General features: G+C 45.2%; 1 protein-coding gene across 1 annotated transcript in view; it reads left to right on the forward strand.

Moving 5' to 3' along the window:
• LOC121282543 (transcription factor SOX-13-like) overlaps nt 1–15,111 on the forward strand; it is a 192,147-nt gene that overhangs the window by 111,729 nt on the left and 65,307 nt on the right. Inside the window, exon 2 of the mRNA XM_041196277.1 lies at nt 12,350–12,575. Within this exon, the coding sequence (XP_041052211.1) occupies nt 12,351–12,575 (225 nt within the window). The 5' untranslated portion in view covers nt 12,350. The remainder of the gene's footprint in view (nt 1–12,349; nt 12,576–15,111) is intronic.

The following is a 15,111-nucleotide window of genomic DNA, read 5'->3' on the forward strand; positions in this document are numbered from 1 at the left end:
GGAGGAAGACCAAACAGAAAGAAGAAGTTGCATTTATACAGCACCTTTTTGTGACCATAACTGAATGGGGTACTTTTGAAGTGTAATTCAGTTGTAATGAAGGAAATGCGGCAGCCAATTTGCACACAGCAAGCTCCCACAAACAGCAACGTGACAGTAACCAGATCTTTTTACTCTGTGCGTGATGTTGATTGAGGGATTAAAAATTGGACAGGACACCAGGGAGAACTCCCCTGCTCTTCTTCAACATAGTGCCACGAGATCGTTTAAGTCCACCCAAGCGTGCAGATTGGGCCTTGCTTTCGCCTGTTGTGCAAAAGGCAGTACTCTTGACACTGCAGCACATCCCAATGAACGCCTAAACCAACTGACCTTTAAGTTGGTGGATTATGTTCCCCATCACAAAGGGAGATTGTACAATCCATGTTGGGCAAAAAGACCTCTAGAACCATGTAAGTTACAGCTTAAAAAGGGGTCATTTAGCTCACTGCAGCTATGCTGACTCTCAGAAAGAGTTGTCCATATAATCCTATTTCCCTACGCTCTATTATGTTTCTCTTTTCCAAATATTTGTTCCCTTCCTTTTAAAAACCATCAGAAATTCTGTTTCGACCCCTGACAGAAGTTCTGGAAACACTTTGTAATATCTCCCTTCTTTCTTGTCACAGTGAGCTTAAAGCTGTGCCCTCTTATTATTGATTAATTGACCAGTGGAAATAGGTTTTCCCTCACTTACCTTAATGAACCATTCAGAATTTTGAACATTTTTATTAATTTTTTTTTCTTTAACTCTCATTTCATGATGAAAGAGCACCGATTTCTTTAACCTTTTTAATAACTAAAGCATCTTTTCACTGGTATCTGTTGAATGAATCTTCTTTGTGCTTGTGCTGGAGACTCATAAAACTGAGTGCCAGTTTCAGCCCCTGTCTGGCTCCACTTTCTTTTAAAAAAAAAACTCCCTCCGTGCTATGAACCCAAATCATCACCCTCATTTATAAATGCCCCCACTGCTTTTCCTTCCTTTGTTTTATGCAATGTTCTACAACCTTGTGTTACAGTGTTGGCCCTTCACTCTTCTGATTCCAGTCTTCCTTCAATCCTCCCCCCCCTCCTCCTCTTCGCCCCACCCATCCCACTGCACCAAAAGCCCATTTGTTCAACCACACCTTCTGTCCCCATTCCTCCTCCTGCTTCCTATCCACTTTCCCCTTTGTCATCCACCTTGCAATGTTTACTAAAATGAAGACCCGATATATCGATCAGTTGCTGCTTCCTCTCCACTTCTCTATCTGTCCCCGCCCCCTATTTTTTTTCTCTCCTTAAACCTGTTTAACAGAGCTTATGGTCATGTCCTCAAATCCCCTTTGGTCACTCGGTGTCAAGTTTTGTTTGATAATACTCATTGCAATGCATCTTAGGATATTTTACTACGTTGAAGGCAACCATATAAATACAAGTTGGTGTAGGTAATGGCATTGAGTTTACAATTGGAAGCTGTGGAGTTGAGTCTGAGCATACAGTTCTTCATTCTAATCACTCCACCATAGGCAGCTGAAGCCATAGCCGCCAAGGCCCTAAAGCCTGGAATTCCCTCCTTCAAGTTCTCCGCCTCTCTATCTCTCTCGCTCTTCCTTTAAGACACTCCTTGAAGCTCACCTCTTTGACCAAACTTTTAGTTACTGGTCCTATCCTCATATGTGGCTTAGTGTCGGATTTTGTTTGATGATGCTCCTGTAAAGTGCTTTAGGACGGTTTATTGTGTCTTTGGGGAGATGGTTCCAAAGTGGTAATGTCACTGGACTAATAATCCAGAGGCCTAGGCTAATGCTCTGGGGGCATGGGTTCAAATCCCACCATGGCAGCTGATGGAATTTAAGTTGAATTAACAAAATCCAGAATTAAAAGCTGGGCTCGGTAACGGTGCCCATGAAGCTATCATTGATTGTTGCAAAAACTCATCTGGTTCACTAATGTCCTTTGGGGAAGGAAATCTACTGTCCTTACCTGGTCTGGCCTACATGTGACTCCAGCCCCACGGCAAGCCGCTCAGTTCAAGAGCAAATAGGGAGGGGCAGTAAGTGTTGGCGCGTGATGCCCACGTGCCTTAAAGAATAAAGTTTTTTTAAAAAGATCCTATAGAAATGCAAAATGATCTTATGGGTTGCACCAAAAATACAACATCACTGAAGTGCAACTTGCCCCTCGTTCCCTGAGGAATGTTCCAGTAGGTGGGGAGAAGGGAAAACGTTTCCTATCCATTTTCAGATCATGTTAACAAGGTGCTTGTTCTGTTCTGCCTCTGACATATTTGCCTGCCAGTTAGATTAACTCTATATCTCCTGTTGTCCAGTCATGTGGAAAGAGTTGGGCTCAGTTCTTCTTTCCCAGCCCCCACACTTTCTCTGCAGCCATCTGGCTGAGATTGTGAACTCGCCATGGAGAGTTAACCAAGACCTGGCCGAAGGCTCCATCGTGATAAGAACTTTATCAAGCCTGCCTGTTACAATGAGGAATTCTTTTCTGAGAGTGTCTTGCAAAAAGGGCCGATTATACAGAGAACATTTTAGGAGATTGATCTTCATGATTCACAGTCACAAGGTTTGCATGGGATGCCTAAAGCAGGCAAACATGGTGAATGACGTGGATACTTTCAATCTTGCAGCATATCAATCTATTACTGTCTATATAAGAGGATGGGTGGATGTGTGTGTGTTTGTTTTGAACGTCATCCTTTACCAGCCTTAAACCTTAAAGTGATCAATCAGGCAAATGCACACCTATTATGACTTGTTGAAGGCACCCCTTATTTTGAAATATTCAAATTGCACTGCAGTAAAGGAGCTATTGTTGGGGAGCCCGGGCAGATTCTGATGGATGCTGTTCTGATGAAATGATTTCATCGCAATTCCATTGACGTCCAGACATTTGAACTCCCATTTATCCCATTGGCTAAAGTGAGCACAGCCGATCAGGAACATGAGTGTCTCTTCAAATCGCTCCTCTGCAGCCAAAGATTGCCTGGCTGCTCTCCTAAATAGGCTTTCAGAGTATTGATGAGTTTCTTACTGAGTGCACAGAACAGACCCTCTGTTTCAGTCCATTTCTGAAGACCATCTTTTCTTGCTTCCCTGACAATGCCCGATTGTCCTGTGCTGAATGGAAATTCTGTGCATGAGAGAGAAACCATTGTGTTTTCTTGCCAAATTCCTCTCTCCTGCTCTTTGTTTGTTTTGTTTGGTGCTCACAAAGAATTGATAGCATATTGTCAACCCTGAGCTTTCATTACAAAGCTTGTATGTTGGGCACAGAGACCATATTATTGCTAATATGGTTACCAGTACCTTATTTCCTGGAGTAGGGACCTTGAATCCTGGGTCTCCGTTGTCTCTCAGGATTTATTGAGCCTGTGTTTGGAATCTTGATGTTCAAACAGTCCCAGAACAACACCTCATTTTAAAAAGCTTGGCTTTTAAAAAAAAAAAGCTTTACATAGTAACCAGTTACATTTGTCAACCATCTCAAAGCTATTTACAAAATTCACGTTTTATAGGCAATTCCAGGAGCCATTTTATAAACAGCAAGGCCCCCCAAATAGCAGAGAGGTGACTGGCCCATTGAACTGATGTTGGTCGACTAGGGAATTTTAGCTTTGAACATGGTGGGATCTTTCCATTTGTCTTTTGAAAAACGCCATGAGGTCATCAGAGCCAATTGTAACAGAAGAGTGGGCCCTTGATTTAATATCTCATTCAAAGATGGAGATAAACCTAACCCTACTGCCCACTACTAAAATTTGGTGATGGTGGCAAAACTCACCTTCAGGCTGGATTATTTTTCTAAAATATAGTGACGCTCAACGCAAGCTGGAAGAACAGCACCTCATCTTCCCACTAAGCACTTTACAGCCTTCCGGACCGAATATTGAGTTCAACAACTTTAGATCTTGAACTCCCTCCTCCATCCCCACCCCCTTTCCGTTTCTTCCCCCTCCTTTTTGTTTTTTTCCAATAATTTATATAGATTTTTCTTTTCCCACCTATTTCCATAATTATTAAATGTATTTCCACCCATTGTTCATTTCTACCTTTTAGTATTCCCCCACCCCCACTAGAGCTATCTGTACCTTATCTGTCCTGCTCTCTATTCTTAATTAGCACATTCCTTTAGATAATATCACCACCTTCAACACCTCTTTGTTCTTTTGTCTGTGACAGCTTTTGGTTATCTCCTCCTATCACTGGCTGCTTGTCCCAACAAACCCCCCCTACCCTCCCCGCACCAGCTTATATTTCACGCCTCTCCTATTTTTACTTAGTTTTGTTGAAGGGCGATGAGGACTCGAAACGTCAACTGTGCTCTTCTCCGCCGATGCTGCCAGACCTGCTGAGTTTTTCCAGGTATTTCTGGTTCTGTTTTTGTTTTGGATTATTTTTCTTTCGTCTGACACTAATGCCCTCGCCAAACAATGTTCCCTATGGAACAGGACAGAATTTGGACAGATGGAGTTGGATCTTGTAGCATATTTGTGTGGACACGCCAGCCCAGACGTCTGGGCTGATACTCCAGTGCAGAACTGAGGCTGATGCCGTCTTTCGATGAGACGGTAAACTGAGGCCCCGTCCGCCTGCTCAGCTAAGCGTAAGGGATCCCATGGCACTATTTCAAAGAGGAGCAGGTGAGGTATTCCCAGTGTCCTGGCCAAAGTTTATCGCTCAGTACACTTTGAAACAGATTTTATGGTCATTATCACATTGGTGTTTGTGGGATCTTGCTGTGCACAAATCGACTGCTGGGTTTCCTGCAACAGTGACTACGCTTCAAGAATACGTCATTGGCTGCTGATGTCTGGTGGTGTGTGAACACAGACACATGTGCACATTACTTTCCTCAGCTTCTTTAGCTCTGATGTTAGTTCGGGTATGTTCGGGAAATGTGCTTTCTTATATGACTTAGCGCAACCCTGGTTGGGAGTAATCTCCCCTTCAACATGGGTTGAGCGTTCATTACCAACAGTTTTCATGAATTTCCCTGCACAGTTCAGATTAACTTTGGTGGTGGGGAAACTTCTAGGAACAATAATTCGGGGCAAAATTAATAGTCCGCGTGGACAAATGTGGGTTAATTAAGGAAAGCCAGCATGGATTTCTTAAAGGAAATTCATATTTAACAAACCTGCTGGAGTTTTTTGAAGAGGAAACAGAGGGTTGATGAAGGCAATGCTGGTGATGTGGTGTGCGTGGAATTCCAAAAGGCATTTGATACAGTTCCACACAGCTAATGTTTCAGCAAAGTTATAGCTCATGGAATAAAAGGGACAGAGCAACATGGATACAGAATTGTCTGGGTGACAGGAAATGGAGACTAGTGGTTAATGGATGTTTCTTGGGCTGCAGGAAGATTTGTAGTGGAGTTCAATGTTGGGACCCTTGCTTTCCCCGATGTATATAAACGACCTAGGTGCACAGGCCACAATTTCAAAATTTGTGGATGATGCGAAACTTGGAAGCATTGTGAAGTGTGAGGAGGATAGTGTAGCACTTCAAAAAGACATTGACAAGTTGGCGGAATGGGTGGATAGATAGCGAGTGAAGTTCAAGGAAGAAAAATGTGAGGCGATTCAATTTTGGCAGGAAAACATTGAGGTAATATAAAATGAAGGTTACAAAGAGGGTGCAGGAGCAGAGGAACCTGAGTGTATATGTGCATAAGTCATTGAAGGTGGCAGGAAGGTCAAGAGAGCGGCTAATAAAACATACAGTATCCTAGGTTTTACTAAAAGGGGCGTAGAGCACCAGAGCAAGGAGAATATGTCATACTTGTATAAGTTACTAGTTCGGCCTCAGCTGGAGTATTGCTTCCTGTCACTGCTCTTTAGGAAGGATGTGAAACCATTGGAGAGAGGGCAGAAAGGATTCACAAGAATGGTTCCAGAGATGAAGAGCTTCAGTAATGAAGATAGATTGGAGAAGTTAGGACTGTTTTTCTTAAAGAAAAGAAGGCTGAGAGGAGATTGATAGAAGTATTCAAAATTGAGAGAGGTCTAGACAGCGTAGGTAGACTATTCAGCCCCTCAGGCCTAGTCCACCATTTAATAAGATCATGGCTGATCTGATTGTGGCCTCAACTCCACTTTCCTGCCCACCCCCTATATTCTTTGACTCCCTGGTTAGTCAAAAATCTTGTCTACCTCTGCCTTAATAAATATTTGGTGACCTTGCCTTCGCTGCTCTCTGGGGAAGAGAATTCCCCAGAACTCTGACCCTCCCTGTGAGAAAAAAAATTATTTTCATCTCTGTCTTAAACAGGAGACCCCCTTATTTTAAAACAATGTTCTTGTGGGAGAGACAAGGGGAAACATCCTCTCAGCATCCACCCTGCCGAGACCCTTCAGGATATGTTTCAGTAAAATCACCTCCCATTCTTCAAAATGCCAATGGATACAGGGGAACTTGTTCAACATTTCCTCTTAAGATAACCTCCTCATCCCAGGAATTGGTCGACTGAACCTTCTCTGAATTGCTTCTAATTCAATTATGCCCTTTTCTTAAATAAGGAGACCAAAACTGTATGCAGTACTCCAGATGTGGTCTCACCAAAGCCCTGTACAATTGTAGCAAAACTTCCCTACCTGGGTATTCCATTCCCCTCTCAATAAATGCCAACATGCCATTTGCCTTCCTATTCACTTGCTGTACCTGCATACTAACTTTGGTGATTCATGTACCAGGACACCCAGATCCCTCTGTGCCTCTGCAAACTTTCGCCATTTTAAATAGTGTACTGCTTTTATAAACTTCCTGCCAAAGTGGACACGTTCACATTTTCCCACATTTCACTCCATCTGCCAAATTATTTTCCACTCACTTAAGCTATCAAAATCCCTTTGTAGACCCTTCATGTCCTCTTGAAAACTTACTTTCCTACCTATCTTTGTGTCATCAGCAAATTTAGCAACAATGTATTTGATCCCTTCATCCAAGTCATTGATGTAAATTGTAAGTAATTGAGGCCCCAGCACTGATCCCTGTGGCACTCCACATGTTACATCTTACTAACCCAAAAATTATCCATTTATGAAGCTCTCTGTTTCCTGTTAGCTTACCAGAAGCAGTCCATGTCCAAATTCAGCAAGACCTGAGCTGGGCTGACAAGTGGCAAGTAACATTCAAGTGCCAGGCAATGACCATCTCCAACAAGAGAAAATCTAACCATCACCCCTTGATGGTCAATGGCATTACCATCACTGAATCCCTCACTATCAACATCCTGGGGGTTAACACTGACCAGAAACTGAACTGGATTAGCCATATAAATACTGTGGCTATAAGAGCAGGTCAGAGGCTAGGAATCCTCCTGACTCCCCAAAGCTTGTCCACAAGGCACAAGTCAGGAGTGTGATGGAATACACTCCACTTGCCTGGATGAGTGCAGCTCCCACAACACTTAAGAAGCTTGACACCATCCAGGACAAAGCAGCCCACTTGATTAGCACCACATCCACCTCCTCCACCACCGAGGCACAGTAGCAGCTGTGTGTACCATTTACAAGATGCACTGCAGGAATTCAACAAGGCTCCTTCGACAGCACCCTCCGAACCCATGACCACTACCACTTAGAAGGACAAGGGCCGCAGACAGATGAGAACACCAGCACCTGGAGGTTCCACTCCAAGTCAGTCACCATCCTGACTTGGAAATATATCGCCGTTCCTTCACTGTCGCTGGGTCTAGATCCTGGAACTCCCTCCCTAACAGCACTGTGGGTGTACCTACACCATAGGGACTGCAGCGGTTCAAGAAGGCAGCTCCACCCCCACCTTCTCAAGGGCAATAAATGCTGGCCCAGCATCCCATGAATGAATAAAGAAAAACTCTTATCCGTGCTAATGCGTTACCACTACACCATGAGTTCTTGAAAGAGAATGAACTGTAATCCAGACTAGAGTGATAGCCTCAAAATCCTCTCCCTTTTTGCTGCAAGAACACTGCATGAAATTATACAGCGTCAAATCAGTTTGAGTGAGAAAGAGCCTGAATCTCACAGATGCCCATCATTGAGCAGCAATTAACAATCTCCCTCACACAGATAATAATAGCAATGCATGCGGGAAATGGAATGTCACACGAGTGCTGCCCTCATGACAAGGCAGACACTGAGGTACACTGTACAGGCAACAGGGAAACAAGGTGAAAGAGAGGGAGGAGCTTAAAACAATTGCAGTCACCAGGGGAAGGGTACTGAGGGAATTATTAGAACTCAAATCTGACAAGCCCCCAGGCCCAGAGTTCTGAAGAAGACTCATATGGGGGAAAAATGTTTACCGCGCACAGGCACAAGCCCAAGCTGCTTGAGTGTAATATGACCAGGGTTGACGTTGGGCGAGCGTCCCGATGTCAGTGCGCAGTCGGGCGGGCAGTTGGCGGGCATGCACCAGAGTCAGCAGTGCACCCGCTGGCAATTAAACAGCCTATTAAGGCCATTAACAAGAGACTGAAAAGAATTTTTTCGCTGCCCGTCCAACCTTACGGTGGGCAAGCAGGTGGAAAGGCCAAAGGGGCCTTTGCACTTTTTAGAAAACCTCATCCACGGGCGGAATGAGGTTTCCTAATGCAAATAAGTATAAAATAAAAGATTTTAAGACTTAATTTATAACATGGCCCTGCTCGTGGGACCGAGTCACATGGCCCTGCTCGTGGGACCGAGTCACATGGCCCTGCTCGTGGGACCGAGTCACATGGCCCTGCTCGTGGGACCGAGTCACATGGCCCTGCTCGTGGGACCGAGTCACATGGCCCTGCTCGTGGGACCGAGTCACAGTCACATGAAGGGACATGTTTTATAACATTTTTAATTTTTTTTTAAACTCTCCATCTCCCTGAGGCAGCTCTGTGCCTCTGAGATTCTGAAGTGCTTGAAGTTTGCCCTCACCCTCTTCCCCCCACCCCAGCCCGCACAGGCAGCACTGGGCACAGCCGCTCGTGTTTCATGCTGGCCGGACCTTAATCGTCCCACCAGCGTGAAATCGCCTTCCGGCAGTCGGCCTCCCCACCAAGCCCGCCTGACACGAGGACAAAATTCTAACCGTGGACTCGAAACGTCAACTCTGTTTCTCTCTCCAAAGACGCTGCTGAGTTTTTCCAGCATTTTATGTTTTTGTAAGGGAAGTGCTCTTGGTTTCTTGGCACCCGTTTATTCCTCAAGCAACATCAGCAAAAGAAACTCCTGGTCATTTATCTCATTGCTGTTTGTGGGACCACAGGAGGGTTCCCAACCCTCCAGGATTGGCCTGGAGTCTCCAGGCATTGAAGATGAACCTCCAGGACACTGCAGCCTGCAACCCTGGGGGTGGGGGCGGTGGTGAAATCATCGGGACATTCAAAAAGATTGTTTTCTTTTACGTTCTTTGGATATTTCTCTTTACCAGATATAAAAATATTGTAAATTGGTTGGGGGTGGTGGAAAGAATGTTTGGCTGACAGTCAAGCGTCATTCAATTGGGTCATGAGTCCTTCTGCTTTCCAGTTGACATCGGAAGGCAGTGCGTCACAAGGATGGATGTGTTGGCTGACAAAAAGTGGTGTGTAGAGGCAGGTCGTGTGGTGAAACCTCCAGGAATAAACGTAATCGCAGTTGGCAACCCTGGACCACAGTGTACCAGTTGGCAGCTGCTTTTCTGTAACTATTGCACTTCAGTACTTCACACACCTGACACACCCTGATGAAAAGACGATCACTGACTCTTTCTATTGTGCTGCTTTTAAGCCCAGCTACAATGTGGTGCAGTCACCGGTTTGAAGCTCTGCGGTTTTGTTTTTATTTTGAAAAATGTTTTGGGTGAAGGGTTGTGTAGCCAAACATCTTCCCTTTTTAGAGCCAGGTGTTGTCAATAACAACTTGCATCTATTTAGCACCTTTATTGTAGTGAAACACCACCGGATGAAATTTGACACCGAACCACCTGAGGCGATATCAGAACAGGCAAAGAGGTAGCGAGAATTTAAGGAGGGAAGAGGCTTAGCTAGGGAGCTTCGTATAGGATGACCAGAATTTCAAAAGCCAAAACTGGGGCACACTGAAAAGCCTTGGGATGGTGGGGCTCCTTGATGATTGACTTGTTGGGCAACCAACGGCTGGAGTCTGGGGGAGAGTCAGTCAAAGGTAGGAGGTCGTGTGATGACATCTTGCGGAATATGTTCAGCCGGAGATGGTAACCCTATTAAAACACCCAGTGATTACAGACAACAGTGATGAACCATGGACTTTTTTGTTTCAATGATATTTCTGCCTTATTTTCTTAAAAAAAACAGAACCAAAGCTTCGTTTGTCACAAGATTCTAGAATCCTCTATTCCGCTATAACTTTACTGTGCAATGCAATCTCCATTTAAAAGCCTCGCTTATATTCAGTTGCACGCTGGATTCCAGCGATAGATGCTTTCAGCCAGAAGCTGGATTTTAAACAAGTAAACCGTACATCAAGTGTGGCGGGTTTTGTTTGCAACCAGAGCCACTAAGCAGGAGAGCACCCAACCTTTCAGTGAGAAGTTTGGTTGAACATGCCAGGGCTCAACCGAACTTGCCTGCCACCTTCCTCAGCCCTGATTGGGTGGTTTGCCAATGTCCTCCGCCCGACTACCTCATTGGGTGCGGCTTTGGGTTGGGTGGACACCGCTGTCGGCCTCCTTTCGTTACCCGGAGGCTAGTTCCCTCTCCGCCCTGGATGGAAGTGAGAAGGATTTCAGTGCGTGCCGGAGCGTCCCGGCACAGCTGCTTAATAGCGGGCGGCATTCCTGTTCCCAGGGTGCAGTGCGAGAGGTTTTTTTTTTTGCGGGGGAATGGTGGTGGTAGGAGGCAGGGTTTGCCGACAGTGAATGGAACATGAGTGCTGGGTTAAAGGGGAGGGGCCGAGGGAACTGAAAACTGGAACGTTGGAGCAATTTGGAGAAAACTGTTGGGAATAAGGGAAAAATTAGGAATGTCCTGGCAAAACCGGAACATCTGGTTGCCCGAGGATTCCAGAGCTTGGGCAGATGTAGGTGACAAAGGCTCCAGCAGATAGTGAAAATGTGGGCTAGCTCTCAAAACAAACCCTCCATTCACTGGGGGTGTTTGGGGGTTTGGTGGGGGAGGGGGGAAGAAATATTAAAAAGCTTAAAAGGGGCCAGGGATTTGGTGTGCTGAGGAGTTGCTTTGGCGTTTCATGATCTTGAGCCCAAGTTGAGACGTTTTAGCACTGAAAGGGTTAATGGTTGCCTTCAGTCCTGTGGTTGCTGTTGACTCACACAAGAGCTTAAATTAAAACTCGCATTAACTCGATCACAGATTAAATCCAGCCCAGAGGACAAAGAAATCTGTTGAAAGGAAACGAGATATGATGAAATCCAAACAGGAGGCTTTGGGAAGGGAAGGAAAGAGAGATAAACCTGCCCCCTGAAAGCAGGAATGACGGAACAAACTGTATGCCATTGTCCTCTTGTCACATTTCCCTTTTGTTTGATTTCTTTTGTCCAGAGGCCCATTGTTCCACTTCCTTTCGTTCCCAGTTCTCTCCGTTCTCTCTCCAGTACAAAATCGATTTTGTTGTTCCACTCGCTTTTTTTTTGTTTGAAGCTGCTGTAACTGCCACTTTGCGGAGAACTGTTTGACTTCTAGGTTGAATTATTTGAGTTACTTTTTATTTGTAGCGATATTATTATTATCGCCAGAAATCTCTTTTTTCTATATCGTTCTCCCCAACACCCCCATGGCACTGCCGCCCCCACCACCCCACCCCACCCCCACCCCCCCCAACCAAACACCACTCACTTGAAGAGAATCACGTGGTCTTTGTCATCTGTGAAGAGACGAATCCAATATTCCCTTTTGTTGAGTGCAGAATGGGCTTGTGTGTTCCCAGCAAAAATCCATTTCGCACTCATTCTCTTGAGCGGCTTCTCACTTACAGAAGTGTCAGTTCCAAAAGACCTCTGGCGATGCCTGCGGAGCTAGATAAAGAAGCGGTCTGTTGCCTTAGCTGTTGGGGTTTGTAGAGGTTTTAAAGCAAACTGTCACCCTTTTTAGTGCACCATTCGAGGGATGCGGTTGATCCAAATGCATGGGGCAGACTCCTTGAATTATACCCCCCCTTCCACTTTCCACTCTGTACACATGGTAAAACATGTGACACCCACCTGACCCCTCCTTTCCCCACCTTCCCCCTCCTCCTCAGATTCATCGTTTGGTTTGCTTTGCATAACTTTCCATTTTCCGTTTTGTTTTTGAGCTTTAAGAGTTCGATCAAAAGTGAACGAATGTTAAACCCTCTGCTTTTTCTCTCTTTCTCCCCACCACCTCCCCCATCCTGCAGAATGTCCACACGACAACCGGCTTCTCGTTGCATGGAAGTGAATGGAGACATGATCATGGTCCATGACCAGGTGAAAGTGGAGGAGGTGGAGGAAGAGCGGAGCAGTTACGGATCTCTCAATGCTTCATTTCCCAACAATCCTCATTCTGAGGTGCTTCAGAGCAAGGCGGCTCTGGGGAGAGAGAACTCGGACCTCGAAAGGTCAGGGGTCGTGAAGCCAATGCACGTAAGTCACAAAGACGAATGCGCGGCTTCTGGTCAAATCTAACTCAGAACCAGAGTTAAATCCTAGCGAGGTCGCCCTTTCTTTGCCTGTGAAAGACCTTTGGTAAGATCCCTGAAACCTGGCCAACCAGCTAGTGGAGGTTTGGTCACATTCACGCTGCCTTGTCCATGTGGTGTTCAGGCAGCTCAGGAATCATTGTTGTTAACAAATCACAAGTGAGAGACGGGAGGGAAAGAGAGCGGTGTCACTCCCTGGCTGCTCTTGTGACCTCTCACACACTTTCAGGCACTATGTAATTCACCATCACCAAGTCCAAAATCAACTGGGGATAAAATGTCTCTTCTGACACAGGCAGTGCATTCAATGGAAGGCTCAACATTATAAAATATTGACCGCACAGAAATGGACAATTCAGCCCAACTGTTAATGCTCGTGCGAGCCTCCTCTTAACCCATGAACATACCTTTCTATTCCTTTCTTCCTCATCTAGCTTCTAGTGTTTATCTAGCTTCCCTTTAAATGCCTCTGTTCTATTTGCCTCAACTACTCCTTGCAGTAGCGAGTTCAACATTCTCACCACTCTCTGGGTAAAGAAGTTTCTCCTGAATTTATTAGGATTTATTAGGGGCTATCTTATATTGATGGCCCTTCGTTCAAAGCCTTCCCACAAATGGAAACATCTTCTCTACATCTACTCTATCAAGCACTTTCGTAACCTTAAAGACTTCTACCAGGTCACCTCTCGGTCTTCTATTTTTTACAGAAAAGACCCCAGCCTGTCTAACCCTTCTTCACAACTATAACCTCTCATTTCTAGCATCATTCCATTAAATATTTTTGCACCTTCTCCAGTGCCTCCTATATTCTTTTTATGACTTGGAGTATTGTCAATAGTTCTGATCTCCAAGTGTGGACTAACAAAGATTCTAGATAAGATTAACATAATTTCAAAACTAAAATAGTGCAGATGCTGGAAGTCTGAAATAAAAACAGGAAATAGTGTAAACAGGGCAAGCAACAGCCATGGAGAGAGAATGACAGGGTAACCATTTGAGGTTAATGACTTTCCATTGCTGTTCACCTTCCTTGAGTGTATGCTATGTTGCCTAGCATATTGAATACCACTGTCACATTGTCATCTCATTCCAGTGTGATCAAAACACTGGAGCCATAACTTTGTTGTAAGGTGTCTCTGCTTGAAGTTCCTGTCTGGTGAATGGACTTGCAGTTTTCTGGATGGTAATGGGGTGTTATAACACAGCAGTTGGTAAAGGCTGAGTTACTTAAAATCCCAGAGGGAAACTTTAAACAACTGTCATAACCTAAATTTTCAATTGGTATGTTTGAGATGCAGCTCTGAATTCAGGAATAAGGCCACCAAGCCTCCAAAGGGTTTTTATACAAAGCTAAATTAAACATTTATTAACTTAACGACAAATTAAACACATACACATGTCTACAAATTACTACCATAATGACTTTTAAACAAACCCCCAAATTAATCACGCCCAGGTAAATCTTCACCGTGGCAACAATAATCCATGGGGCAGGATTTTGCCCTCAGTGGGACTGCCGCCTGCGGTCTGTGCCACGATTTTACGCGGGTGGGCGGGCAGGCCAGTTATGGCCCGCCCAGCGTGGAACACGAGCGGCAGCACTCGGTGCTGCCTGTGAGGGCGGGGGGGGGGGGGAGGAGTGATAGCACAGACTTCATGCATGCGCACGGAAGAGCACTTCGATCTCTGCAGCTGTTCCCCTTAGTTGAAGGGTCAATCACGAGGGGGCATAAGTTCAAGGTGAGGGGCAGGAGGTTTAGGGGGAATGTGAGGAGAAACTTTTTTACCCAGAGGGTGGTGACAGTCTGGAATGTGCTGCCTGGGAGGGTGATGGAGGTGGGTTGCCTCACATCCTTTAAAAAGTACCTGGATGAGCACTTGGCACGTCATAACATTCAAGGCTATGGGCCAAGTGCTGGTAAATGGGATTAGGTAGATAGGTCGGGGGTTTCTCACATGTCGGTGCAGACTCGATGGGCCGAAGGGCCTCTTCTGCAACTCTGTGATTCTGTGAATCTCCCTGAGGCACGGAGCTGTCTCAGAGAGATGAAGCACTCTTTGAAAAAAAACTTAATGTACAAGATAAAAAATTCATAAAACATGTTCCCTCATTTGACTCTGTTGAATTAAAACCTTGTCCCTGCTTATTTAAGTATGAAATTTTAATTTTATTTTGAATGGCTTTAGGAAGCCTCATCCCACCCATGGATGAGGTTTCCTAAAAAGTACAAAGGCCGCTTGGCGTTTCCACCTGCTCACCAACCGTTAGGGCAGCGTAAATTTGACATGAATGACCTTTTTAATGGCCTTAATCGGCCTTATAATTGTCAGTGAATGAAATGTCGCAGGACAACGTGACGACATTGGGACACTCGCCCTACATCATCCCCAGTCATTTTACACTGGGCCGGGTCGGGTGCGTGTCCGCCTGCTGAGCTCAATAATCTGCCCATAGACTTTAAACAGACACCAGGCAAAGC

Source organism: Carcharodon carcharias, chromosome 9 (assembly GCF_017639515.1).
Source record: "Carcharodon carcharias isolate sCarCar2 chromosome 9, sCarCar2.pri, whole genome shotgun sequence".
Taxonomy (NCBI): domain Eukaryota; kingdom Metazoa; phylum Chordata; class Chondrichthyes; order Lamniformes; family Lamnidae; genus Carcharodon; species Carcharodon carcharias.